Source organism: Amyelois transitella, chromosome 5 (assembly GCF_032362555.1).
Source record: "Amyelois transitella isolate CPQ chromosome 5, ilAmyTran1.1, whole genome shotgun sequence".
Taxonomy (NCBI): Eukaryota; Metazoa; Arthropoda; class Insecta; order Lepidoptera; family Pyralidae; genus Amyelois; species Amyelois transitella.
The window spans coordinates 11,812,306-11,839,551 of NC_083508.1; the positions used below are offsets into that span (position 1 = coordinate 11,812,306).

The 27,246-nt window shown below is 39.0% G+C and overlaps 2 protein-coding genes across 3 annotated transcripts; one reads left to right on the forward strand and one right to left on the reverse strand.

Annotated features, from left to right (window-relative positions):
• The first annotated feature begins 225 nt into the window (after positions 1 to 225).
• Positions 226 to 23,140, forward strand: LOC106142288 (transmembrane GTPase Marf). Of its 2 annotated transcripts, none has more exons than XM_060954776.1 (15): positions 226 to 415; positions 1,040 to 1,351; positions 2,344 to 2,470; positions 3,162 to 3,324; positions 4,929 to 5,159; positions 5,927 to 6,034; positions 8,766 to 8,916; positions 9,678 to 9,841; positions 11,004 to 11,156; positions 13,393 to 13,600; positions 14,898 to 15,130; positions 15,484 to 15,651; positions 16,218 to 16,414; positions 18,699 to 18,913; positions 20,189 to 23,140. In XM_060954776.1, the coding sequence occupies exons 2-14, from the start codon at positions 1,147 to 1,149 to the stop codon at positions 18,898 to 18,900; spliced, it is 2,310 nt and encodes a 769-aa protein (XP_060810759.1). In that variant the 5' UTR covers positions 226 to 415; positions 1,040 to 1,146; the 3' UTR covers positions 18,901 to 18,913; positions 20,189 to 23,140. The 2 variants fall into 2 exon arrangements, with proteins under 2 accessions (XP_060810759.1, XP_060810760.1); XM_060954777.1 differs by lacking the exon at positions 226 to 415 and adding an exon at positions 429 to 656.
• Positions 23,128 to 26,750, reverse strand: LOC106142287 (germinal-center associated nuclear protein). The gene is made up of 7 exons (XM_013343999.2): positions 26,563 to 26,750; positions 26,331 to 26,492; positions 25,868 to 26,029; positions 25,056 to 25,340; positions 24,548 to 24,685; positions 23,726 to 23,915; positions 23,128 to 23,598 (listed from the first exon to the last, which is right to left on the reverse strand). The coding sequence occupies exons 1-7, from the start codon at positions 26,670 to 26,672 to the stop codon at positions 23,518 to 23,520; spliced, it is 1,128 nt and encodes a 375-aa protein (XP_013199453.1). The 5' UTR covers positions 26,673 to 26,750; the 3' UTR covers positions 23,128 to 23,517.
• Between the last annotated feature and the right edge of the window lie 496 nt (positions 26,751 to 27,246).

The following is a 27,246-nucleotide window of genomic DNA, read 5'->3' on the forward strand; positions in this document are numbered from 1 at the left end:
GTAAACAATGCAAAACATATACACAACGCAAAATAGTAACAAGCCACACAACAAGTAAACCAACAAACTAAAATAATATCTTGTCCGTCAGTTGTCCAGCATATTTGTAAATTTAAGGTCAGTGTTCCAAATCGAATTTGCCTATTCTATGTCCAATTAGCATCTAGAAAGAAACTGTACTTAACTATGATTGGTCCTAACTAGTGACATCCCTTAAAAACCAATCACTTATTCATGTCACTGACATCGAGAACAAAATAAAATAATAAGTCAGGCTGTGAGAAAAACTAAAAAGAAAAAAAAAACAGACAGGGCAGAAGCAAAAAATTATGAAAAAAATTATTGGTACATAATTCCTGCCGTTTAAATTTTAAACAAATAGCTAAAATGTGCAAAATGATTCTATAAAGCTCAGGTAAGGCAAGCTTCATGTGGAAAATCTTATCGTTCACCCGTGATTATTTATTACGAACTTAGTGAGCAAATCAATTCTGACTTTATATTTAGCGGCTGTCAGTTGTTTTACGTCTCATGCATTTTACCTTACAATTTTCTCTCTTTATAAACCTTAAATACCACTAAACTGTTTACAAATTTACACGCGGCTCGGGCTGCAGTGATGCGCATTGAATACGATGATGCAACGAGATGATAAGGTGCATTTTTTTGTTAATGTAGTTTGCTTTTTATGTATATTTTAGCTTTTCCGCCTTCTTTTTCTTTTAATCCGTTGATGTAAACTTTTATTTTCCTCACAACTCTGGTTATAGACATAACCTCTCGATTTATATATTATAAATAATATTTTTTGCCAAAATGATGTCTCCCTGAATGGTCCAATGTTGACAGTTCAAGGCGTGAGAGAATGGTGTCCGCCGACAAAGCTGGACCAACTTACGGCAGTTTTTACTTGAAAGTTACCCATGTGTAATGAACTGAAGTTGAATTATCATAATTATGCAGATATAGCTTTCACATTGCTGCACTATATGGCGTTAAATGGCTGCACTTGTTTATGCCTGTTATGTTTTTTTTGCAGTACCCTGCATGTTGTGTTTTAACTGTAAAAGTGATACTTTGACTATATTGTTGGCATTGTCCGGCATAAGGTTCTGCTAACGACAACCGTGCATCTTTCCTTCCCGTATGGCTGCATATGTTAATCGCACTATATCCATGATGGCTGGCGACGGGCCCCACAATGTTGCGACGCTCAACAACGGATCCATCCGCATGAACATGTCAAACGTGGACTCCCCGCTGCAGATATTTGTGAGAGCCAAGAAGAAGATCAATGATATATTTGTGGAAATTGATGACTATGTCAAAGATGCAGTCACCTACATGCATGGTGAGTCTATTCTTTTTATATCAACTGAGGCTAATATCCTTAGACTCAATTAAAAATAAGAAAAAACAATAAACCATTTGTCCTATTTGATAATTTTAATTTGAACATTATCAATGATAGGTTGAATATATATGTTGTTGTCATACATATATCCCAGTTTTCTCACTTACTAATAATATCAGATAAGATAAATAGATACAAAGTTGCTGTAGGTAATGATTGATCTTATACTGTAACACTGTAACAAATTCAGTATCAATTTTACTAGTTCAATGTCAGAATTTATTTATCAACTTTGTTTTAATTTGTTATTTGTTATTTCCTGAACATATGGAGCCCATGTTTCTCTTTTTCTGTGCCAAATAGCATCAAAATCGGTACAGTTGTTTTGAGTTACTTTTTTACAAACAAACAAACAAAAATATAATCATTTACATATATTATATGAAACATTTACATTTAGGGGTAACAAAACACCACACTGTTATAACTCTGTCAGTTGAAGTGCCCCTAATTATATTTTATTGACCTTGTCTCACTGTTGCCTAATCACAAACTGGAATGTATAATACATACTTGTTAAATAGTGGCTTATTGTCTACATTAGTATGTTTGAAATTATCACAATAGGAACCACAATTTTGGTTTAAACTTTCCTTTGATTTTGAAAAATTATGGATATATTATTATGGATATGGATAGCCAGCAGTCGTAAAAGACTTAATGCCATGGTCAGCTGTTCGGCTTAATGATAGAATAGACATTCAAAAAGAATCAAAAAGCTTGCTAAATAAATTGCTAGCCCATCGCCTAAAAAAAATCTCAAATTTATAAGCCTATCCCTAAGTCACCTTTTACGACATCCATAGGAACGAGATGGAGTTTTGCTATTCTTATTCATAATGGTGGCCAGAACCACACGGCATTTAATGAAGTTAGATTAAAATACTTTTTGTTAAGTAATGACCGCACATACATGTTCATGTTTTCAGCGGTCTCCGGCGAGAAAGGTATCGCGTCGCCGCAAGATGTCGCCACCGTGGAGGCCTATGTTAACAAAGTGCAAGCGATACGGGAGGTTCTCAAGAGGGATCACATGAAAGTAGCGTTCTTTGGCAGGTCAGTCATTGTAAATTTATTACAAAAAATTTAAGAAGTTGTTTGAGCTGAAAGAAAAACTAAAAAACTTGTTGTGTAAATGTTTGAAGGGTTGGGAAATATATTTTGTACTCTTTTTAAGCGACTTAAAGAAAGGAGGAGGTTCTCAATTTGACTGTATTTATTTCTCTTTATGTATGCGACGAAAAATCTCCTGAGTTTATGATCTTATTGGAAAAATTATGATTCTTTTATTGAAAGTAATATGAAAAATAATAAAACTTTGGTGATGCTGCCTTGACAAGAAAGGTTCCGGAAAACTTTTAAAGGTGTTCTTAGTTCAAGGGGTAAAATGAGAAATAATGATAGTTGGGTGTATGTACAGTACAGTATCTATTAAAAAGGTGTTCAATTAATATTTTTTCGAATTATTGGTTTTTAGCTACCTGCATATGCCAAATTAATAAAAAAATGTTTAAGTGTTGTAAAAACTTACCAATTTTACTATACTACATACTCTCTCTCACTGTCTATAAAAATTGCTGTTAGCCATGACGTAGAAACTAAACAAAAATCACAATTTTACTTAACATATACATAAATACATACATATGAAAATCATGTCTTTTCGGGTAGAAAGAGACTACATCTTTCCACTTCTATTTGACTTTGAAATTATATTGATAATAGAATAAAAATAATGACATTTCAGGACGAGCAACGGTAAAAGCACAGTTATAAATGCGATGTTACACGACAAGATTCTCCCGAGCGGCATCGGGCACACCACCAACTGCTTCCTGCAGGTGGAAGGTTCGGACACGGACGAGGCGTTCCTGCGTACCGAAGGGTCGGAGGAGAAGCTCAATGTGCAGGTATTGTATTGAGATAGTTTGTGTTCTTTTTCTTTAGAAAGATAAATATATGTAAGATAAATTACACATAGGTATTGAGTTAGCCTCGAAGTAAGTTCGAGACTTGTGTTGCAAGATACTAACTCAATGATACTACATATATAGATAAACATACAAGACCCAGGCCAATCAGAAAAAGTTCTTTTCTCATCATGCCCTGGCCGGGATTTGATCCCGGGACCTCCGGTGTCACAGACAAGCGTATTACTGCTGCGCCACAGGCCGTCAAGATGGCTTATTTATTTATTATTTATTTACTAATTTATGTACACAGAAAACATCGATACTGATAAACACAAGAAACAAAATTACAAAGGTTCTGCTTATTTCAAAAGAAATCTCTTCCAGTAGACCCGAGACAGGAGATGTGATGGAAAGGGTGACAGGCGTGTACTCCACTCACACAACTAATAATAGACATACATAAACAAATACATAAATAAAATATAATAAAATAAATATATAAATACAAAAAAAAATAAACTTACATAAAGTAAATACAATATATACCAAATTAGCAAGGCTTGGAGAGGTAATAAATTTTTGGCTTATTGGAAATACATAGCTTATATATATGGCTTATAAACTTGGGATTCTACATTAAGGCGGTGGGCTAGCAACCTGTCATTTACATCCTCTCCAGGATAAAACACAGTGATACTATAAAGACTAATAGATCTGTACTACTTACCTATGTTTTACAATACATACATATGGTCACGTCTATATCCCTTGCGGGGTAGACAGAGTCAACAGTCTTGAAAAGACTGAATGGCCACATTCAAAAGCCAAATGGCTTAATGATAGAATTGAGATTCAAATAGTGACAGGTTGCTAATCCAACGCCTAAAAAAGAATCTCAAGTTTGTAAGCCTATCCCTTAAGTCGCCTTTTACGACATCCATGAGAAAGAGATGGAGTGGTCCTATTCTTTTTTGTATTGGTGCCGGGAACCACACATGTTTTACAATAAAGTTTAGTAGGTATTTGAAAAAAAAATTGTCACTGTTTGAATTTCAATGGTGTCATCAAGCCAAACGGCTGAATGTGGCCTGCCAGTGTTTCGGGTCTAACCTTTCTTTGCATGATGATGGAAATTTTAATCATAACATTTAGTGAAGAAAAAAAGGTATTCAAAAACTGTTAACTTTAAATCTGTTGTTGCTGGCAACTTTATAAATGACTATTGCGTACAACAAAACCCTAGTACCAGTCTATTAGAAGAAGAATTATAATAAAAAAAAAGAAAGGTCACTTCGGTGTTAATTTCCCAAATGTAAAGGCTATTCCACAATTTCGTGTAATCAATGTGGAGTTAAGGAGAATAAGTAAACAATATCTTTTGACTTATTTAGTACTGAGCTATATAATAATATGTAACAATGCATAATGATGTAAATTTTCATCACTGTTTTTTAAACAATTCAAATTCTTATTTATACTAGGATTTTTTTTTTAATATTTTTCCTTTAATCTAGAGCATTAATTGCATCAAGCTGATTTATTAAAAAAAAATAATTGGAAAAATCATGCAATGAAGGGCTAAAGGAATGTCCCCCCCGCAGTCGGTGAGCCAGCTGGGGCACGCGCTGTGCGCGTCGCGGCTGCAGGAGTGCTCGCTGGTGCACGTGTACTGGCCGCGCGAGCTGTGCGCGCTGCTGCGCGACGACGTGGTGCTGGTGGACAGCCCCGGCGTGGACGTCACGCCCAACCTGGACACGTGGATCGACCAGCACTGCCTCGACGCGGACGTGTTCGTGCTGGTGGCCAACGCCGAGTCCACGCTCATGGTCACGGTCAGTGCGGTCTCGCTCGCATCCTCACCTTGCTGCCCTGGTATAACTAAAATGCCGTTATCTGTCCAAACCCCTGTTTTAAGTAAAACGTCAAAAATGCGGTAAAAATTTAAACTGATGCCCCATTCATCAATGAGAACGCCTATTTGTGACTTAAAGGTACCTAAATGTCGTATATACAGATCGAAAGAGATTGTTTTTTTTGTTTATTCTACTGGTAAAAAAGGTGAAAATCCTGATGTCAGTAATGGCATTTTAGTTATACCACGGCAGCTTGGACAAGAGCGCATTGTGTATGTCTTTGATCATAGATCCTGGATTGGGGCGGTCGCATCTTCATCCCTCTGAATAGGAGCCGGGGGTAAACCTTTGTAATCATGGATCCTGGATTGGATGGGTCAGGTTTTTACACGAAACGACTACCATTTGACCTCCGCAACCTTTGCAGGGGGCCTGGGGAACCGGACCCGTATAGGATCGGTCTTGATTACACATCCAGTTGCCTGAATGTGCAAGTTTTCTCACGATGTTTCACCTCACCGTTATTGCATCGGTTAGTATTCAAGCTAATGTACGTAACTTCGAAAATTGCCATTGGTACATGACTCGAGTGGGATTCGAACCTGTGCCTTTTTACGCCACACGCATTTTAACTCGATCGAATCGGTAAGGTGCGCACCTTACCGATTTGTTTATTACAAAAACATGTAAATGTTGACTTAAATAAAAAGAAAAGCTCCTTGAAAACGTGTATATTTTTTTTTCAGGAGAAAAATTTCTTTCACAAAGTATCGACGAAGATATCGCAACCGAATATATTCATACTGAACAATCGATGGGACGCTTCGGCGTCAGAACCTGAGTATTTGGATCAGGTAAATATTCATATAGGTAGTTAATCAATTAATAAGTACTTGTAAAGTAAGTATCAATGTGGTATGAGTATTTAAAGAACGTAAATAAAGATATTGGTTGGCATATGGAAGTTTGATATGTAATAAGAAATATTTATACAGAGTGACATTTAAAACAACTGCATCCTTTTAAACATAGACTATACCCATGCTTCTGAGCCTTTTGAGCCTATTTTTATTTAAATTAAACGTCATCATTTTCACATTTAAAAATCCTCAAAAACTACGTCACACGCTTTATTAAAGACCAATACTACAAAAAGAAACTAAAACTAAACATGTAAATAAATGTCTGAAAAATAAATAATTTTTCTAGTATCAAGATCAAGTAAAGTACAGAGTTGTCGAGATCGCTCAGCTGAATGAATTGTGTCGTTGACCTCTGAATCTTACGCGTCGCTTTTCCGCCGGCCGGGGTGATATGAGGGTCATTCTACTTTTTAATGCAGGTTTTTGTGTCCCCCCGGCCAAAAATATCTGGATCTGCCATTTTACTAAAAAAATAAAAGGAATTTGCGAGACACGCAAAACTGCCGCATTATTACCTTAATTTCAATAAACATTTACATTTGAATATTTTACCTATTTTAGGTTATTTATGGTAACAAAGTGGAGTGTTACGGTAACGTAGTTGTTTTCCATAGTGTTGCAAAGTGTCCCCGGTCTAATGTACGCGGACTACCTAACCAAAAAAAGTATGTTTCTTAGAGTGGAGTCCTGCTTCAAAAAATTGGTAAGGTTACTTAATTTGTGGGCATTTATTTCGTTTTTATCATATACTTTTAATAGGTTTAGTTTTTTTTTAAATAAATAATTGGATTTTGTCCCTATAGAACAAGATAAATACAGTACAACTATGTTACCGCTTTTTAAAATACCGTTGTAGTCGCAGAGCACTGCTGGTCGCGTGCTCGATCGGTAGGATGTGCATGAGAAGAACAGGGTGGGGGGGAAAGGGGGAAAGGCCGCGCGACGCCATTTTAGTCACTGCCATGTTGAGAATCACGACGCGTGTGTTTATTCGGTGTGCACTTTGTTACCCGGCAAAAAGGTAAGTTTCTGAACTTTTACGTTATGTTTTAAACATTGAGACATAGTATTTATGTCACTTAGTTGTATTTTATTGTGTGATTTGGAAATTACTTCATTGTTTCGTAAATATTAGATAAGATCATGTAATTTTACAACTGTGTTACTGGTCCACTTTGTTACTCCATTGTGGTAACCCAGTAGTAAAGAAGGTAACAGTTGTAAATATACTCTGCTAATGATACTTTCCAATTTGATTTAACTTTATTTGTTCGTACCGGACCCCTACGTTTGTAAATTACCAATTTTACATTTATTTACTGACTTACTATTATTACTAAAGGTAAAATTATGTGATCTTTTTATCTTTAACAGAACATCATGCCGCTAACACCAGCCGAAAAACAACGTCGGTACCGAAACAAACTAAAATTAGACCCTGTTAAAGAAGAGGAAGCAAGAAAAAAAGCTTTGGAAAGGTACCACAAAACGAAACGCCTCGTCAAAGACTTATCGTCACGTGAACATCGCCAAATAAAAAAAAATGGCGGGTCGCCAACAGTAAAAGAAGGGACCGTATTCGCGCCCTGGAATCTATTATAAGATATACTCCTGAATTGACACCTCAACCCGTTGTACCTCGTGAGAACACATCACCCACAGGACAAAATGCACCCAATATTCCTGAAAATTATCCGATACCAGATTCTCGTAGGTTGTGTACACCTCTATGTCTATCTCCATTGCCTTCACGCCAGAATGCTCAAGAAAACGCTCAAGAACAGATGCCTAGACAATCACTATTGCAATCATGTATGGCTCTGGAACGATCAACGTCAACGGTGACGTCATCTACATCAGCTTCTGCCTCTGCGAAGAATTGACGAAAACAAGTAACTTGAACAACTGTGTTACCATTGTGTCCCTAATTCTAAGTAAAGGTTTTTCAACTTGAGTTGTACAATTAGCTTATAAATTACATTAATGGTATATGAAAACTAAGATATATATATATATTATAAATGTTAAATACGTTACTAAGATATTTGCAGACATAATATACATTTTATGTCAAATTATTGTAGACAAAAGTGCACAATAGTAACACAGTTGTCTTTTAAATGTGATTTATCAGACTGAATAAAAAATAATATCTAATTTTAGTTATGAAAGAGAAAGATATAGGTTTCTAAAATACGTTTTGTTAATTGTTTCTTTGTAATGAGTGACTAAAAGTACTCAATAAAAATATTTTGATTGGTAACAAAGTGGTATGATTTTCTTACCTTGGCCGACAAAACCCTTATTATCTGAATAAAATATGTGTAAAATTCGCTGCTGGCAGTTAATTGTAATTGTGTATGTATAATTACGCATAAATGCAGTAAAATTACTTCATTTATCTTTAATCATAAAATTTTTGAAACCTACTTTTATCAGCGCCGAAAACCTGCACTAAAAAGTAGAATGACCCATGACCTATTTAGGATCGTGGATTTTTAAACTTTTATTTTGTTTTCGTACTTTCTGAAATATGAACCGATATTTTTCTTTTAACGTTTTTTAATATCCTTTAGATGAGTACACTTAACAGTTAAATTTATGCAGTTGAATTAAAAGTCACCCTGTATAGGTAAGTTTAAAGTGTGTGTCGCTCCATCAGGTCCGCAGCCAGCACGCCAACCGCTGCGTGGACTTCCTGTCGCGGGAGCTGCGCGTGTGCTCGCCCAAGGAGGCCGAGGAGCGCATCTTCTTCATCTCCGCCAAGGAGGCGCTGCTCACGCGCATGCGGGAGAGGGAGAAACCCGTGTCCTGTGAGTGCCCAAAGCATGATACATAATAATATAATACATACATAAAATCACGCCTCTTTCCCGGAGGGGTAGGCAGAGACTACCTCTTTCCACTAATAATAATAATATACATATATATATATATATATATAATCTTATAATACATTGATATAACATTTTTTCTATTGGTGCCGTGTGGTTCCTGGAACCAATAGAAAAAAAGAATAAGACCACTCCCACATCTTTCCCATGGATGTCGTAAAAGGCGACTAAGGGATAGATTTCATCCATCTTGTCAGCGTAAAACACATCATCACACCTCTTTCTCAGACGGGTAGACAGGTTCCATCTTGTCAGCGTAGCGTTTTTTTTTTTGTCATAGCTTACTTATGTTTAGAATAGAATAGATTTATTTTCAAAATTGGATACAAGTTATTGATAACTTAAATCTAATTATAACTACTACCGCTTCCAAAGCGCATGTGTAGAAGAAGCGGCGGAATAAACTACACTGCAGCATTTTCATCGGACGTCAATTTACAAATATAGATCTCTTAAATCTAAATCGTGGACGAATGCACATTGTCTACATTAAAAAACATGAATGAATGTACAACTAATTATGTCAATACGAATATTTCGTCAAATAAAATAAATATGTACCTACATACCTACTGTACAAATTATCATGTCAAAAATACATAAGCATTTAAGAGGCCATTATGTCAAGCTCGGGCCGCACATGTTTATCATTATTTATGACGTTGTATCTATCATGCCAGCACCGATCCTGGCGGACGGGCACCAGGTGCGCTACTTCGAGTTCGTGGACTTCGAGCGCAAGTTCGAGGAGTGCATCAGCCAGTCGGCCGTGCGCACCAAGTTCGCGCAGCACTCGCGCCGCGGCAAGAACATCGCCGGCGACGTCATGGCGGCCCTCGACCGGGTAATCTACACTAATATTATAAATGCGAAAGTCTGTCTGTCTGTCTGTTCCTCTTTCACGGCCGAACCACTGAACCGATTTTGATGAAATTTGGTATGTATATAGTTTAAAACCCGCGTTCAAACATAGGCTACGTTTTTTTTTTCAAAAATCGACTACCAAAATACTCAAATGGGGGGGTGAATATGATCTCTATAGCAAGTAACTAGCTGCGCCCCGGGGCTTCGCTCCCGTGAGAATTTCGGGTTAAAAACGACTCTATGTGTTATTCTAGGCTATATTCTACCCATGTACTAAATTTCATCAAAATCTGTCCAGTAGTTTTTGCGTGAGAGAGTAACAAACTCCGCTAGTACGCTGAGGAAGTCGCGGGTACACAGCTAGTAATACATATAATCACGTCTATATCACATGCGGGGTGGACAGAGCCAATAGTCCCGAAAAGACTGAATGGCCACGTTCAGCTATTTGGCTTAATGGTTAGAATTGAGATTCAAATAGTGACAGGTAGCTAGCACATCGCCTAAAAGAAGAATTTTGCACCAAGTTCGCGCAGCACTCGCGCCGCGGCAAGAACATCGCCGGCGACGTCATGGCGGCCCTCGACCGGGTAATAATGCATCACGTCTATATCACATGCGGGGTGGACAGAGCTAACAGTCCCGAAAAGACTGAATGGCCACGTTCAGCTGCTCGGCTTAGCCGCTTATGTTCACGTCTATGTCACATGCGGAGTGGACAGAGCTAACAGTCCCGAAAAGACTGATTGGCCACGTTCAGCTGCTCGGCTTAGCCGCTTATGTTCACGTCTATATAACATGCGGGGTGGACAGAGACAATAGTCTTCAAAAGACTGAATGGCCACGTTCAGCTGCTCGGCTTAGCCGCTTATGTTCACGTCTATATCACATGCGGAGTGGACAGAGCTAACAGTCTTCAAAAGACTGAATGGCCACGTTCAGCTATTTGGTTTAATGGTAGAATTGAGATTCAAATAGTGACAGGTAGCTAGTACACCGCCTAAAAGAAGAATCGTCAAGTTTATAAGACTATCCCTTAGTCGACTTTGAGATATCCATGGGAAAGAGATGGAGTGGTCCTATACGTTTTTTTTATTGGTGCCGGGAACCACACGGCACTTTAATTAAATCAAAATCCACAGGTTTACAACACGGCGACCGATCTGAAAACAGCGAAGGTTGAGAAACAGCGCATCCTACACGAACAGCTGACCGCCATCGAAGAACAACTCACCACCATCACGAGGCAGATGAAGGAGAAGATTAACAGAATGGTGGAGAGCGTGGAGCATAAGGTAACATCTATACTAATAAATATAATATAAATAAATAATATATATGAGATAAATTACACTGATTGAGTTAGCCTCGAAGTAAGTTCGAGACTTGTGTTACGAGATACTAACTCAGCGATACTATTTTTTATAATAAATACTTATATAGATAAACATCCAAGACCCAGGCCAATCAGAAAAAGTTCTTTTCTCATCATGCCCTGGCCGGGATTCGAACCCGGGACCCCCGGTGTCACAGACAAGCGTACTACCGCTGCGCCACAGAGGCCGTCGATATTAATATTATAAAGCTGAAGAGTTTGTTTGTTTGTTTGAACGCGTTTATCTCAGGAACTACTGGTTCGAATTGAAAAAAATATTTTTGCGTCGAATAGACAATTTATCGAGGAAGGCTTTAGGCTATATAACAGCACGCTGCAACTGTAAGGAGCAAAGAAATAATGGAAAATGTGAAAAAAAAACGGGGAAAATTATTCATCCTTGAGGGCTTCGATGATGCCCATAATAACTTTTCCACGCGGACGAAGTCGCGGGCACAGCTACTGTTTCAGTAACACGTTTAAGGACCTGTCCCGACTGACTGACCTGTCCTCCAAGGGACAGACGGACTCTTAACGTTTCGTGACGTTTAGATAAATTAGTTAAAAAAAAATTATTCATTAATATGGGACAACTTATATCACTTAATAATTGTCATATCTTTTGGTTTCACAACATTGGTTGACGTCAAATGAATTACTTACAACGTAGTAGCGGCACGCGGGAAGCTCTCTCATTGGTCGTTCGAGACGGAACAACAACTGTTAAAGGAAAATTCGCAGTGCGCATTACCATAAGCATAGTGTTAACTTAGTAAATTATACAATCAAAATTCCTTTCTCAGTCCTTTCTTTAAAATTACAATAATACATCTTAATACATCTTGTAGCTCGAATTCCCTTTTTTTTCAATCACCAAAAAACGCGGCTCACTCAAAGGTCAAAAAGCAAACTCGGTATTGCCAACACATGATAATAAAATACTATTTTTTTTTTAATTTTAATAAAAATGATAGGGTCACCAACCTTACGAACAAAAATAGGGTTGGACAAATATCGGTGGTAAAACCGGGATGCGCGCTTCAGTATGTTTGATCGGCCAGGTGTCCCTGACGCTGAGCCAGGAGATCCGCCGGCTGTCGGCGCATTACGATACGCATAGTGATAGGGTCACCAACCTTCCAAAAAAAAATAGGGTTGTACAAACATCGGTGGTAAAACCGGAATGCGCGCTTCAGTATGTGTGCTCGGCCAGGTGTCCCTGACGCTGAGCCAGGTGATCCGCCGCCTGTCGGCGCATTACGGATAGATACATACAGATAGGGTTACCAACCTTCCAAATAAACAAAAATAGGGTTGTACAAACATCGGTGGTATAACCGGGACGCGCGCTTCAGTATGTTTGATCGGCCAGGTGTCCCTGACGCTGAGCCAGGAGATCCGCCGGCTGTCAGCGCAGTACGATACGCATAGTGATAGGGTTACCAACCTTCCAAATAAAATAGGGTTGGACAAATATCGGTGGTAAACCTGGGACGCGCGCTTCAGTATGTTTGATCGGCCAGGTGTCCCTGACGCTGAGCCAGGAGATCCGCCGGCTGTCAGCGCAGTACGATACGCATAGTGATAGGGTTACCAACCTTCCAAATAAAATAGGGTTGGACAAATATCGGTGGTAAACCTGGGACGCGCGCTTCAGTATGTTTGTTCGGCCAGGTGTCCCTGACGCTGAGCCAGGAGATCCGCCGCCTGTCGGGGCATTACGACACGCATAGTGATAGGGTTACCAACATTCCGAATAAAAATAGGGTTGTACAAACATCGGTGGTAAAACCGGAATGCGCGCTTCAGTATGTGTGCTCGGCCAGGTGTCCCTGACGCTGAGCCAGGAGATCCGCCGGCTGTCGGCGCATTACGATACGCATAGTGATAGGGTCACCAACCTTCCAAATAAAATAGGGTTGGACAAATATCGGTGGTAAAACCGGGATGCGCGCTTCAGTATGTTTGTTCGGCCAGGTGTCCCTGACGCTGAGCCAGGAGATCCGCCTGCTGTCGGCGCATTACGATACGCATAGTGATAGGGTTACCAACATTCCGAATAAAAATAGGATTGCCAACCTTACAAACAAAAATAGGGTTGTACAAACATCGGTGGTAAAACCGGAATGCGCGCTTCAGTCTGTGTGCTCGGCCAGGTGTCCCTGACGCTGAGCCAGGAGATCCGCCGGCTGTCGGCGCTGGTGGACGAGCACGAGGCGCCGTTCCGCGCGGAGCGGCCGGCGCTGGAGCAGTACAAGCGCGCGCTGCACCGCCACGTGGAGGCGGGGCTGGGCTCGCGGCTCAAGCAGCGGCTCTCCGCCGACATCGGCCACGAGATGGACCAGGCGCAGCAGGAGATGGCAGGTCGGTTTTGTGAAGGGACACTACGTTGTTTGATACATGATTGATTTGATTATCATACTAATAAATATAAATATATACGGGACAAATTACACTGATTGAGTTAGCCTCGAAGTAAGTTCGAAACTTGTGTTACGAGATACTAACTCAACGATACTATATTTTATAATAAATACTTAAAGGTATAGATAAACATCCAAGACCCACGACAATCAGAAAAAGTTCTTTTCTCATCATGCCCTGGCCGAGATTTGAACCCGGGACTGATGTTATGAATGTGGATGAAGCGAAGGAAGTGTGCAGAGATCGTGGCAAATGGAAAGAGGTAGTCTTTGCCTACCCCTCCGGGAAAGAGGCGTGATTTTGATGTATGTATGTATGTATACATAACTGATTTGATTATCCTACTTATGTTATAAATGCGAAAGTTTGTGTACGTCAGGATGACAGTATAGATGTTTGTTACTCTTTCACGTTAAAACTAATGAAACGGTTAAGATGTAATTTGGTATGTGGGTAGCTGAAGATCCAGAATAACATATAGGCTAATTTTTATCCAGGAGTTCCCGCGGGATTGATAGGGTTTCCATGTGGACGAAGTCGCGGGCGGCCTCTAGTTGAAAATAAAACTGAAGTTCTATGAAACTGATCTTGGTTTGATTTTGAGAAATTGACGGTGGGAATTTATGATGGTATAAACAAATGCTGCAATTGCTTGAACATAACACTGAACTATAACTATAACTGATTTAGATAGTTTGACAATAAAATTACGCTCAATAATTAGGGTATGAAATACAATGAACTAATATTTCATAATAATGGGCTCTTTAAACAATTTCTGACTTAACATTCTATTTTGGTTTTTCTTTTTTTCTTAGTGGCCAGTTTCAGTCATAAATAGTTTGAACACTTGCCTTATTTTGTACTTAACTTTTAACAGGGGTAAATTACAAATAATATAATAAATTCGAAAGTGAGTTTTGTTTGTTTGTTACCTCTTTACAGGTTACTTAATACGAGTAAGTATTCTTGAAATAGAACGTGTATATAATTAATAGTCTGGTGAAGGACATTTTCTTCCAATAAAAACTATAGTTACTGTGGGATTTGCGAATTACCTGAATTTTATACGTGACATTTAATCCGAACATAAAACTGAGCAAATTTTACTATGGGACCAATCTAGAAAAAGCCAAAATATATTTTACAGAATCCGGATTCCAGTTTCCTTTAACAAAGGGAATTTTACGAAAATAATATAATGATAAAGATAACATTTCTCCAATCTACTCTACAGATCGCATGTACAACATCCTGCCCCAACACAAGCGAGCAGCCGCAGCAAGTTGCATCATCCCACACCAGCAACCTTTCGAGGTTCTATACCGGCTCAATTGCGACAACTTGTGTGCTGATTTCCAGGAAGACCTTTCCTTTAGGTTTTCTTACGGGATCACGGCGCTCATACAGCGTTTCCACGGGAAGAATTCAAATAAAATCGCGTTGAAGAATCCTCCTACATATACACAGGTAAATTGTATTAATTGGCTATTAAGTTTAAAAGTGTACAACTGAGAGAGTGTTGTTCTTGGTATCTTAGTATGGGAATAAAGGAAAAATTAGAAAAATAGAAATTTAAAGGAAAAATCACTTATCTAGTGTAAAATGTATGATCTAAAGAGGTCTTCTGTTATCTGTTGCTAAGTTTAATTGTTTGAGTTTCTTTAAGATTTAAGTCATAGAAATACCTCGTTCCTCTTCAAGTAGTGTACAATCGGGATAAATGTTGGAACGACTATGAAAATTTTTCTTAGAAATTGTTATAAGGTTTTCTAACAATTTTTGGTGGCAGCGGTGGGATTTCAAATATTTTTTTTGTTCAGATTCCCCCAACAGTGAGCAACCTCCCCGCTAACAACATGGAGGTGGTGCGCAGTAACGGCGCCAGTATCGGGCCGTTCAGCGCCGAGGAGTGGAGCATGGTGTCCAAGTTCGCGCTCGGGGCATTGACCTCGCAGGGCACCATGGGCGGGCTACTGCTGTCTGGACTGGTATGATACCTTTTTACCGTCTTGCTAGTCATTTTAAGGTAGGCAGAGATTATGTATTGTGTCTCGCAACGATCCTTACAGACCTCTCCCGCTTCTTTCACACTCATTACTCTTTTCATGCACATTCGACGATTACGGTCACTCCTAACATCTCCTTTTTTCTAGACATCAAGTTCAACGAGGCCGGCCCTGTCCCACTTTTACAGTCAGCTCTGCCTTATAAATTCCTTTCGTTAGTTGCCGTGTGGTTCCCGGCACCAATACAAAAATGAATAGGACCACTCAATCTCTTTCCCATGGATGCCGTAAAAGGCGACTAAGGGGTAGGCTTATAAAATTGTGATTCTTTATCTCAGGCGATGGGCTAGCAACCTGTCACTATTTGGATCTCAATTCCATCATTAAGCCGAGCAGCTGAACGTGGCCATTTAGTCTTTTCGGGACTATTGGCTCTGTCTACCCCGTAGGGGATATAGACGTGACTATATGTATGTATGTAGTTTGCTAGTTATTTAACCTCGTTCCAATAAAATGTTATGTTATATATATATATAACTTCGTTCCAGTTGTTAAAAACGGTCGGGTGGCGCATAGTGGCGGTGACGGGCGTGCTGTACGGCGCGCTGTACGCGTACGAGCGGCTCACGTGGACCGCGCGCGCGCAGGAGCGGCTCTTCAAGCGGCAGTACGTGGCGCACGCCGGCAAGAAGCTGCGGCTCATCGTGGACCTCACGTCCGCCAACTGCAGCCACCAAGTGCAGCAGTGAGTGGTCGCGATGTGTTTGTTGTGACATGAAACATATACTATCTCTATACACACAAGCAGTACGTGGCGCACGCCGGCAAGAAGCTGCGGCTCATCGTGGACCTCACGTCCGCCAACTGCAGCCACCAAGTGCAGCAGTGAGTGGTCGCGATGTGTTTGTTGTGACATGAAACATATACTATCTCTATACACACAAGCAGTACGTGGCGCACGCCGGCAAGAAGCTGCGGCTCATCGTGGACCTCACGTCCGCCAACTGCAGCCACCAAGTGCAGCAGTGAGTGGTCGCGATGTGTTTGTTGTGACATGAAACATATACTATCTCTATACACACAAGCAGTACGTGGCGCACGCCGGCAAGAAGCTGCGGCTCATCGTGGACCTCACGTCCGCCAACTGCAGCCACCAAGTGCAGCAGTGAGTGGTCGCGATGTGTTTGTTGTGACATGAAACATATACTATCTCTATACACACAAGCAGTACGTGGCGCACGCCGGCAAGAAGCTGCGGCTCATCGTGGACCTCACGTCCGCCAACTGCAGCCACCAAGTGCAGCAGTGAGTGGTCGCGATGTGTTTGTTGTGACATGAAACATATACTATCTCTATACACACAAGCAGTACGTGGCGCACGCCGGCAAGAAGCTGCGGCTCATCGTGGACCTCACGTCCGCCAACTGCAGCCACCAAGTGCAGCAGTGAGTGGTCGCGATGTGTTTGTTGTGACATGAAACATATACTATCTCTATACACACAAGCAGTACGTGGCGCACGCCGGCAAGAAGCTGCGGCTCATCGTGGACCTCACGTCCGCCAACTGCAGCCACCAAGTGCAGCAGTGAGTGGTCGCGATGTGTTTGTTGTGACATGAAACATATACTATCTCTATACACACAAGCAGTACGTGGCGCACGCCGGCAAGAAGCTGCGGCTCATCGTGGACCTCACGTCCGCCAACTGCAGCCACCAAGTGCAGCAGTGAGTGGTCGCGATGTGTTTGTTGTGACATGAAACATATACTATCTCTATACACACAAGCAGTACGTGGCGCACGCCGGCAAGAAGCTGCGGCTCATCGTGGACCTCACGTCCGCCAACTGCAGCCACCAAGTGCAGCAGTGAGTGGTCGCGATGTGTTTGTTGTGACATGAAACATATACTATCTCTATACACACAAGCAGTACGTGGCGCACGCCGGCAAGAAGCTGCGGCTCATCGTGGACCTCACGTCCGCCAACTGCAGCCACCAAGTGCAGCAGTGAGTGGTCGCGATGTGTTTGTTGTGACATGAAACATATACTATCTCTATACACACAAGCAGTACGTGGCGCACGCCGGCAAGAAGCTGCGGCTCATCGTGGACCTCACGTCCGCCAACTGCAGCCACCAAGTGCAGCAGTGAGTGGTCGCGATGTGTTTGTTGTGACATGAAACATATACTATCTCTATACACACAAGCAGTACGTGGCGCACGCCGGCAAGAAGCTGCGGCTCATCGTGGACCTCACGTCCGCCAACTGCAGCCACCAAGTGCAGCAGTGAGTGGTCGCGATGTGTTTGTTGTGACATGAAACATATACTATCTCTATACACACAAGCAGTACGTGGCGCACGCCGGCAAGAAGCTGCGGCTCATCGTGGACCTCACGTCCGCCAACTGCAGCCACCAAGTGCAGCAGTGAGTGGTCGCGATGTGTTTGTTGTGACATGAAACATATACTATCTCTATACATACATAGATGTTATAAAAAAAAACAATCAACAATCTTGAAAAATACATACATACATGTAATCACGTCTTACGGGGTAGACAGAGGCAACAATCTTGAGAAGATTAATAGGCCACGTTCAGCGGTTAGGCTTGATGATAGAATTGAGATTCTAATAGTGACAGGTTGCTAGCCCATCGCTTAAAAGAAGAATCTCAAGTTTATAAACCTTATCCCTTAGTCGCCTTTTACGACTTCCATGGAAACGAAATGGAGTGGTTCTATTCCTTTTTTTTTATTGGTGCCGGGATCGACACGGCTATTTTTATTATACTATAAATAATAAATAAATATAAAATTACACAGATTGAATTAGCCTCGAAGTAAGTTCGTGACTTGTGTTACGAGATATCAACTCAACGATACTATATTTTATAACCAATACTTGTAAGTATAGATAAACATCAAAGACCCAGGCCAATCAGAAAAAGTTCATTTCTCATCATGCCCTGGCCGGGATTCGAACCCGGGAACCCCATTGAACATTCGTCAATTTTGTTTTCTTTTTTCCAGAGAACTATCGACAATGTTCGCCCGCCTGTGCCGCCTCGTGGACGAGGCTACGACCGAGATGGACGAGGAGTTGTGCGAAGTGAAGGAGGCCATCAAAATGCTGGACGAAGCCTCCACCTCGGCCAAGAAGCTGCGGAACAAGGCCAATTATTTGTCCCACGAGTTGGAGCTGTTTGATGACGCCTTCCTGAAGCTCAACTAGGTGTTGTGCGGTGGTAAGTATTTGTTTTTTTTTTGCTATTTAATTTAAATATAAATATAGTATCGTTGAGTTAGTATCTCGTAACACAAGTTTCGAACTTCTTTCGAGGCTAACTCAATCAGTGTAATTTGTCCCGTATATATATATTTATATATTAAACGCGCACGCAACGTACCTTTATTTTATCTCGGGTTGTTATTAATCATGTTACAATCTGTGGTCACCAAGCGATTTAGGCCATAGAGTGAACGCAGATGTCTTAATACTGGACGAAACCTACAACTGTGAAACCAAAAACTCTGAATTTACTTCCAGTAAGTTCAATTCCAGTGTGGTTCACGGCACCAATACAAAAAAGAGTAGGACTACTCCCATGGATGTCGTAAATGGCGACTAAGGGATGGGCTTACAAACTTGGGATTCTTTTTTTTGGGCGATGCGCTAGCAACCTGTCGCTGTTTGAATCTCAATTCTATCATTAAGCTAAATAGCTAAGCGTGGCCTTCAGTATTTTCCCCCACAAGGGACTATATGTATGTATGTTTTCTATTTATATAAATAATGCGCGTATTAAACGCGTTTATTTTATCTCGGACGTTATGAATTATGTTACGATGATCCATGGTCACCGAGCGATTTAGATCATAGAGTTTAGAAGTGAACGCAGATGTCTTAATACTGGACGAAAGCTACAACTGTGCCAAAAATTATGAATTTACTTCCACGATCCACTTTGACTTCTTAGATATGTGATAGATCGTGACGTTTGCCTCGGGGCAAGATCCGGAGCGTGTGTATGACCGGATATGGTAAATGATTAAAAAAAAATAACTGCCCATTAAACTTCTGACAGGGAAACGTAAGCAGGTTAGATAATGATTACAGGAACTAAATTGTTTACATACATACACCTAGTCACGTCTATATACCTTGCGGAGTAGACAGAGCCAATAGTCTTAAAACTGAAAGGCCACGTTCACCTATGTTAATTATGGCTTTATTAGTACTAAGGTATTTATAAATAATACAGGTATAAACGCGCACGCAACGTATAATTATACCATTTAAATCAGTTATAACTAATTTAAATGGTATAATTATACGTTATGCTCATATTGTGGTGAACTCAAGCAATTTAGTACTATAGAATTCACCACAATGGTATGAATCGGTATGAACTCGGCTTTTCAGAGAGATGATGATGTATACGGACAAATGCTAGGAGGAATATTGTAAACAGTGAATTATATATGTATTAAATACCTACTAATTGTTTGTTTTGTTACAGCGGTGAGGTAGAACTAGCGCCGCGCTAGCAGTGGGTTGAAACAGCACAGAGGCGAGTTTTTTTTACTCAATTTTAACCGTCACACGTCACGCCCAGCGATGGACGGACAATTTAGTTGCGGCAACCCGGGTCTCAATATTATACATAAGAGCAGATGATTCGTGTATGTACCTAAGACGGAGAGTTTCGATTTTCAAATTGTTTCAATTCAATTAAATATCTTATTGTGCTCGTAAACCCTTTTTTTTTCTTTCACTTGTTTAGCTAAAGGAGCCTCTAGACTGTACCAAAGTAATTATTACGACGGAATAACAAAAACTTAAGAAAAATAAATCTACTATTTTATTTTTATACCCGATTGAATCAAGTAATCGAATTTATTAATTTGAATATTTTTACTATAGCATGGAGTTCTAAATTTGTTGATATGCTGTATCGCGGCGCGTGACGTCATACCTATATTGTTTAAGGGTAATATCGGTGTTTGCACGTTTCAATCGACTGCTGTACCGCCATGACAATCGCCCTGTAGGAAGGCAAATTGTACAGTGGGCTATATAGAATAGTATAGCAAACCCAAACGTATATAACAAATGAAAGAGGTATGTTTGTGAACTCTTTATTGCACATAAGATTAATGAAATAAAATATACGTTTGTGGTATAACTTTCTATGCGGCACACTGTACATACAAGCATCAAACTGTATAAAGGATAATACTTATATATACCTCTGTTAATGGAATAGACGCAAAACGGACACTGCACAAAATTTTCACACGAGACAAATTAATGCTTTTTGGATTACTTTTTGGTTATTGTAACACGCTTCGACAAGGCGAAGACATCTTACGCCAAAATTTTACTCATGACGAGTAAGCAATTGCAAAAAATTGCTAAAATGTGAATGTTGTTACACACTACATTTTTTAATCAGATCTCCTATTTGAGAAAGGCTCACTCGCATTTGCGAATCGCCTTGTAAATATTTCATTTATTGACAAAATGCGTAAGCGTTAATTTTTTTCGACTGAACGTTTTGCGTGTTGGCCGTTTTGCGTCAATCCTGTGTACATTCAACTTTGTTGTTGTTATAATGTAAAGTTATTTATCAGCTTATATACCCATGTTAGATGAAATCGTGCGTGGCTTTGTTATATAGTTTGACTTTATCACTTGGAATTGATCTGTTGTGCATTTTTTAATAACAAATGAAAATTTAACTGTCCATCTGAACCACAAGTTTTAATCAAAGATCTTTGTATTATCTGGGTCTTTGGTGGCGGTCGAGTCGAACTATCGCTCCCGCTACAAAAGTAACGTAAGTACATATTTTAATATCAAATGAAAATTTAACTGTTCATTTGAACCATCAGTTTTAATCAAAGATCTTTGTATTATCTGGGTAACAAACGTAACGTATTTAATATCAAATGAAATTTTAACTGTTCATTTGAACCGTCAGTTTTAATCAAAGCTCCTATGAACACCACAGGGGCGCCACACATACTTATCGTATTGTATCGGCGGTAAACTTATGCTACTATCCATAAATAAGAAATTGCAAAATGACGCAGAATCTTAATTTCTTGTGAAAATTATTGCCTGATGTATACAAAGCTTTGGGTTCTCATGATTCCTCGTGATATTTATGAAGGAACGTACAAATATTGAGAAACAATTCAATAATATATATGAATTATGTGTTAATCTGTTAATACCTTCCTCGATGGGGAATAGGCGTGATAATATATGTCTAATATTGAAATTGTTATTGTAAAGTTTACTCTTTTCTTGCAAATCTACACGCCCTTTTTTTTTTAATAAAACCAGACTTCACCAATGTTTGAATTAATTGTGTAAAAAGCGCGAGTTCCTCTCTTAGTTACCATTTGTAAATTACGAATCTACTTTATGCCTATACACGCGTTTTGTACCACTAAACTGTGATAAATATTTATTTCACCTCCACTTGCTTGTAACCTTTAAAGCCGCAGTTGAAAATTGATTTAGGCTTTTTGTGCCAATGTATTTTTTAAATCCTAGAACGATTTCGTGACAGCCCTAATGGTGCCTCGGAGCGAAAGCGCAACTCCGTGTGTACGCGACACTTTATCGTATAACGATATAAGGATCAAAATACCGCATATTAAGGAGCAGTTCACACATTTTAAAATATTGCGCTTTCGATTTTTTGAAGGGACCCTGGATAGTACGTGTATTTTATACAAAAAAAAACGATTTTTCTTTTAATTACTAATATTATCAAGTTTTGCCAACTTGTAAGTATCAAAATTAGATAATCGCATTTTAGTTTCACACATTGTAAAACTCATATAGATAAGATAGGCAGCCATCATGTGATATAACTTGTATTACTTTGTTATGCTTTGTGTAGTCAACAACTTTTCGTAAGGCTTTCATTTAAAACTTTTTTATTGCATCAATAGCAATTTAAAAGGACTATGATTTATTTCTGAGACGGCGTCAAAATCAGATCGCGTTAATTATGAATGACTTTAAATGAATATCGATTTAGTTGTTGATTGTACAATAATTGGATTTTCTAAGAGATTATTTTGTACTGGTTGCGTGTCCCAGTTTTATTTGCAAAGGCTTTTGTTTGTGTTATTGTAGAATTAGTTTGTTGTTTCATTCATAGTTCACATTTCACTATTTATATATTTATTGAAGCTCATCTATTACATGAAATTGCGCTACGAATTAGCATCTTACATAATGTTATGTATATTGTATAAAACGAAGGTGGAAATTTTATATTAAGGTCACAAGAGTGATGGAATATTTTACGACCAGCAATGAATTAGACTTTCGAGTCGGGAGCCATGCAACCATTTGATATTAGATAGATTTTGTTGTCCGTTGTAATTAGGTATTGCATAACTAGGAGAATTTTCTTATGTAAATAAAAATAAAGGATTTCTTTATATTATATGTTGTTTTATTCAAAAATAGATGGAAAAGTTTCATATTAATTAGCTAAATATATTTTATTTGAGCATGTAAATTAGGTAATTATGTGTACCTAGTTATTTTAAGGCAGGTTTGGTAATTCCTACTGAACCATTTTTCATTAAAATTTATACAAGACATTAGCATCAGACTGAATCTGTTTTAGTCTCTGTAATTTTTTTTAATATTTCAGTAGCACTCTAACCCAATCTGCCCTTAAAATATTGTCACTTTATTTGTATAGACCTAACAAAATAATAAAAACTAAATGTTTATCTAAACATATTTATCACAGTGGCATATTCTTATTTTAAAATTTTATTAATGATAGATTATGAAAAAAATATCTGTTAACTACTACAAACTAGAGTATGTAAAAATATGTTCTACATTCATATTTAATTTCTCATCGTGCAGAAGATGCTTCTTCGGTTGATGCTGGAACAAGAACAATAAATTTAAATTAGATTTTTAAATGTGCCTATGGTCAGAGACAACAGTGTGTCACTGTCAAGGGACTTGTTGTCTCAGGCAGGACGGAAAAATAACAAATAGGTACACTCACAATAACTATATCAGTCTTAAAGTCTCCCTTGAACAACTGGACCGCTCCCCCACTGGCCCTCAAACCATAGTGTGTGCAAACATCGGATGCAGCGCCCGAGCTGTCAAACCATAGCCAACGACGCAAGATGTCTATGGGCACAGATAACTGCTTGCTGCTATAGGCGACTGTCAGTACTTGGAGGGCATGTCTGAAAAATATATATTAGCAGTTAATTTTTTATAATATTTGAATAATATTAATATTTTGAAAATAACACAAATGCATAAGTACATATTATGTTGTTTTTATCCCTTAGGGGTAGACAGAGTCGACAGTCCCGAAAAGACTGACAGGCCATGTTTGGCTTAATGATAGATTTGAGATTCAAATAGTGACAGGTTGCTAGCGCCTCGCCTAAAAGAAGTTTATAAGCTTATTCCTTAGTCGCCTTGTTCGAGAGGGCGGACGCATCATCACATAGCCACCTGCGCGGCATCGCGCCGCTCCACGCCCGCCCTCCGGACCGTCGGGTGAAGCCCTCCCCTCGCTGCCTTGCGGCAGACGTCGTCGGCCAGTGACGACGCCGCCGCCGATGGGAACTCCCAGAAGAATTAAGATGAAGATCCAGGCCGCCACGGCCACCCCTTTGACCTTCCTACAGCTGTAGGCAGCGAAGAAGCCAATGAAGAGAGCCAAAAGCCCTGACCATTTACTCCGACGCCTCCTTAGGAGTATGGGAAGACCCCTTGTCGTCCTTTTACCACATCCATGGGAAAGAGATGGAGTGGTCCTATTTTTTTTCTATTGTTGCCAGGAACCACACGGTAAACAATAAATTACCTTTGAATAGCTGGTAAGTGAATGAATAAGGCACAATATGTCAGGGGGCACAGTTTCTTCATTTGCTTGCTAACTCTCACGAAATTGCCCTTCAAATGTGCCATAGCTATTTTGTATGACAGCTGCATTGTTGAGTTGCTGAAAACGGAGAGGTATTTCCATGAAATCTTTCTACTAATATTACAAATGTTCAAGTTTGTAAGGATGCTTGTGTGTTTGTTACTATTTTATGCGAATCTACTGTGCCGATTTTAATGAAAAAGCAACAGGGGTAAAAGAAAACAATAAATTACAGCATACTTTTTATCCCAAAATAACCACAAGTGTCAAGCCCCAGACAAATTTAGTTAAAATTTATGTTAGACTTACACTTTAAACAGTGATTGGTTTTTCATGTTATTTATTATAAGTAATTAATTAATAGATTTTGTTTCATGGCAATCATAGGAAGAAAAAGAAGTAAATATCACTCAAAGGACTGAAGCATTTTGTAACAATGTCTTATTACCTTTTAATATCTGCAGGCAGTTTTAAATATCTATACAACGGATGAACATCATCCAAATTACACAATATGTACAGAGCTTCCATCAGCGCTCTGTCACACGTCAGGTTTTTCCCATTTCTGGCTTTCAGTTCCATTTTGGACAGAAACCCACTAAGCTCGTTAATCTGCGCGCTGCTTTCGGAAACTTGCAGGTGGTCACAGCAACTCAGGAACCATTTTAAACATTCCAAAAGGTATTTCTTATTGAGAACCGGATCAAAATCACAAGCCGGGTATTCACATAACCTAAAAAATAAATAAATTCTAAATATTATGGTAATAACAGTGAATATATAGCTTCACTTCTAAACGGATTTCTAATGATAAAAGTAGCCAAATAGCCTGTTACTCTTAGGTCCAGTGCATCTTTGTGCTCAATTTAACTAAAATTTGTCCAGTACTTTTAAAGGGTTTGCCGTGTGGTTGCCGGCAACAATAAGAAAAAGAATAGGACCACTCCATCTCTTTCCCATGGATGTTGTAGGGGGTGACTAAGAGATAAGCTTATAAACTTGGGATTCTTCTTTTAGGCGACAGGCTAAAAACCTGTCACTATTTGAATCTCAATTCTATCATTAAGCCAAACAGCTGAATGTGGCCTCTCAGTCTTTTTAAGGCTATTGGGTCTGTCTTCCCCCCGTGATTATATGTATAATTCATACATGTGTATGTATGATCATAAATCATACATATGTATGTACATACAAAGTACATTACTTTTAATAGGTCCTATTACATTGGTGAAGCCCCATTTGCAGTCTTAATAAACTTACCTATAACCATAATAAACATAGAATCGAATCATAGGCTCTAGCAAGTTGACACATTGTTCTGGAGGCAATCTTTGAATGGTGATGTCTTGTCTCACAGCTCTCAGTCGGTCATTTATAAAGTCATAAATTAAGCACATGGACACATCACAACGTTTGGTTACTCTGCAAAGAAAATGCTATTACATAAGGAGCTTTTTCTAGACTCAAAATGTTATAGTATAGTGGCCAAAATGTGACAGTTATGTATTGTTAAGAAAAATAATGTAAGTATACCCTAAATTTTATTTAAATATTATAAAATGATAACAAAATAAATAAATAAGTAGGTTTATACCTAAGTATAGGAATAATATAAATTATAAATAATATATAATAGTTATTTTAAAATATCTAAAGCTTTCTGATTTTACTTTGTAACTTGATGCGTGATATCCTTGATATAGAATTACTAAATTTTACTTACTCTAGCAACAAATAATCAACAGTCTCTTTCAGTACGTTGTATGGCCGCAACAGATGAGGTTTGGACAAATTGGAGTCTGCCGCGGATCTACTGTAACTTTTGACCATTTTTTTCACTGGGCCTGACACCTCCAATATATGCACCATATGGTTTTGTTCTCGCCTGAAGACATTGTATTGATAAATAAAATTTCCATTTTAATATTTCCAATTTGAATATAAATAAAACATACAGTTTCACTTCGTCTTGAGGACACATGGTGTAACAGATGCCCTTTATAAAGTTTCCGGTGTCATTGCTCGCTTCAATATTTTTGCAATAGTAATCTAAATAGGAAGACATGATTATAAAATTCAATTTATACAACAAACAAATTAGAATTAGAAATCACGACAAAATTGTTACGGTTCATTGACTTCAACAAATTGTTTTGTTTTGACTTATGAGTAGATTGACAGTGACATATTATCAAAACCAAGCGGTATTTTTTTCATTTGGAAAAGATCGAAGATATTGGATTATGAATAATTGGAAAATTTACATACCTACGTGTTTTGTACGTGTCTACTAGGTACCTTTAAAGCTAAGCAAAATAAAAGCAGAAAACTAATTTAAATTAAGTAATGGGACTTCGGGAAACAGTTCTCCCGAGTGGTTCCGACAATGGGACAAAATCCTGGGACAACAAATAGGACCACTCCATCTTTCCACTTTCCATTCACGAATGTCATAAAAGGCGACTAAGGGATAAGCTTACAAAATGGGATTTCCATTTAAGGCGATGGGCTAACAACCTGTCAGTATTTGAATCTCAATTCTAACATTTAGCCAAACTGTTGAACGTCGTCTGTCAGTCTTGCAAGACTGTTGGCTCTGACTATTCCGCAACGGATATATACGCACTTATATGAATAAA

Bases quoted from the DNA above. Each gene is read 5' to 3' on its own strand.
- LOC106142288 (XM_060954776.1), top strand. From the start codon at position 1,147: ATGGCTGCATATGTTAATCGCACTATATCCATGATGGCTGGCGACGGG. The intron at 3,325-4,928 runs GTATTGTATTGA...TCCCCCCCGCAG, and splicing joins AGGAGAAGCTCAATGTGCAG to TCGGTGAGCCAGCTGGGGCA. The intron at 11,157-13,392 runs GTAACATCTATA...GTGCTCGGCCAG, and splicing joins TGGAGAGCGTGGAGCATAAG to GTGTCCCTGACGCTGAGCCA.
- LOC106142287 (XM_013343999.2), bottom strand. From the start codon at position 26,672: ATGTCTTCCTATTTAGATTACTATTGCAAAAATATTGAAGCGAGCAAT. The intron at 26,493-26,562 runs GTATGTTTTATT...CAATGTCTTCAG, and splicing joins CCTCAAGACGAAGTGAAACT to GCGAGAACAAAACCATATGG. The intron at 24,686-25,055 runs GTAATAAGACAT...CTCCGTTTTCAG, and splicing joins CTGCCTGCAGATATTAAAAG to CAACTCAACAATGCAGCTGT.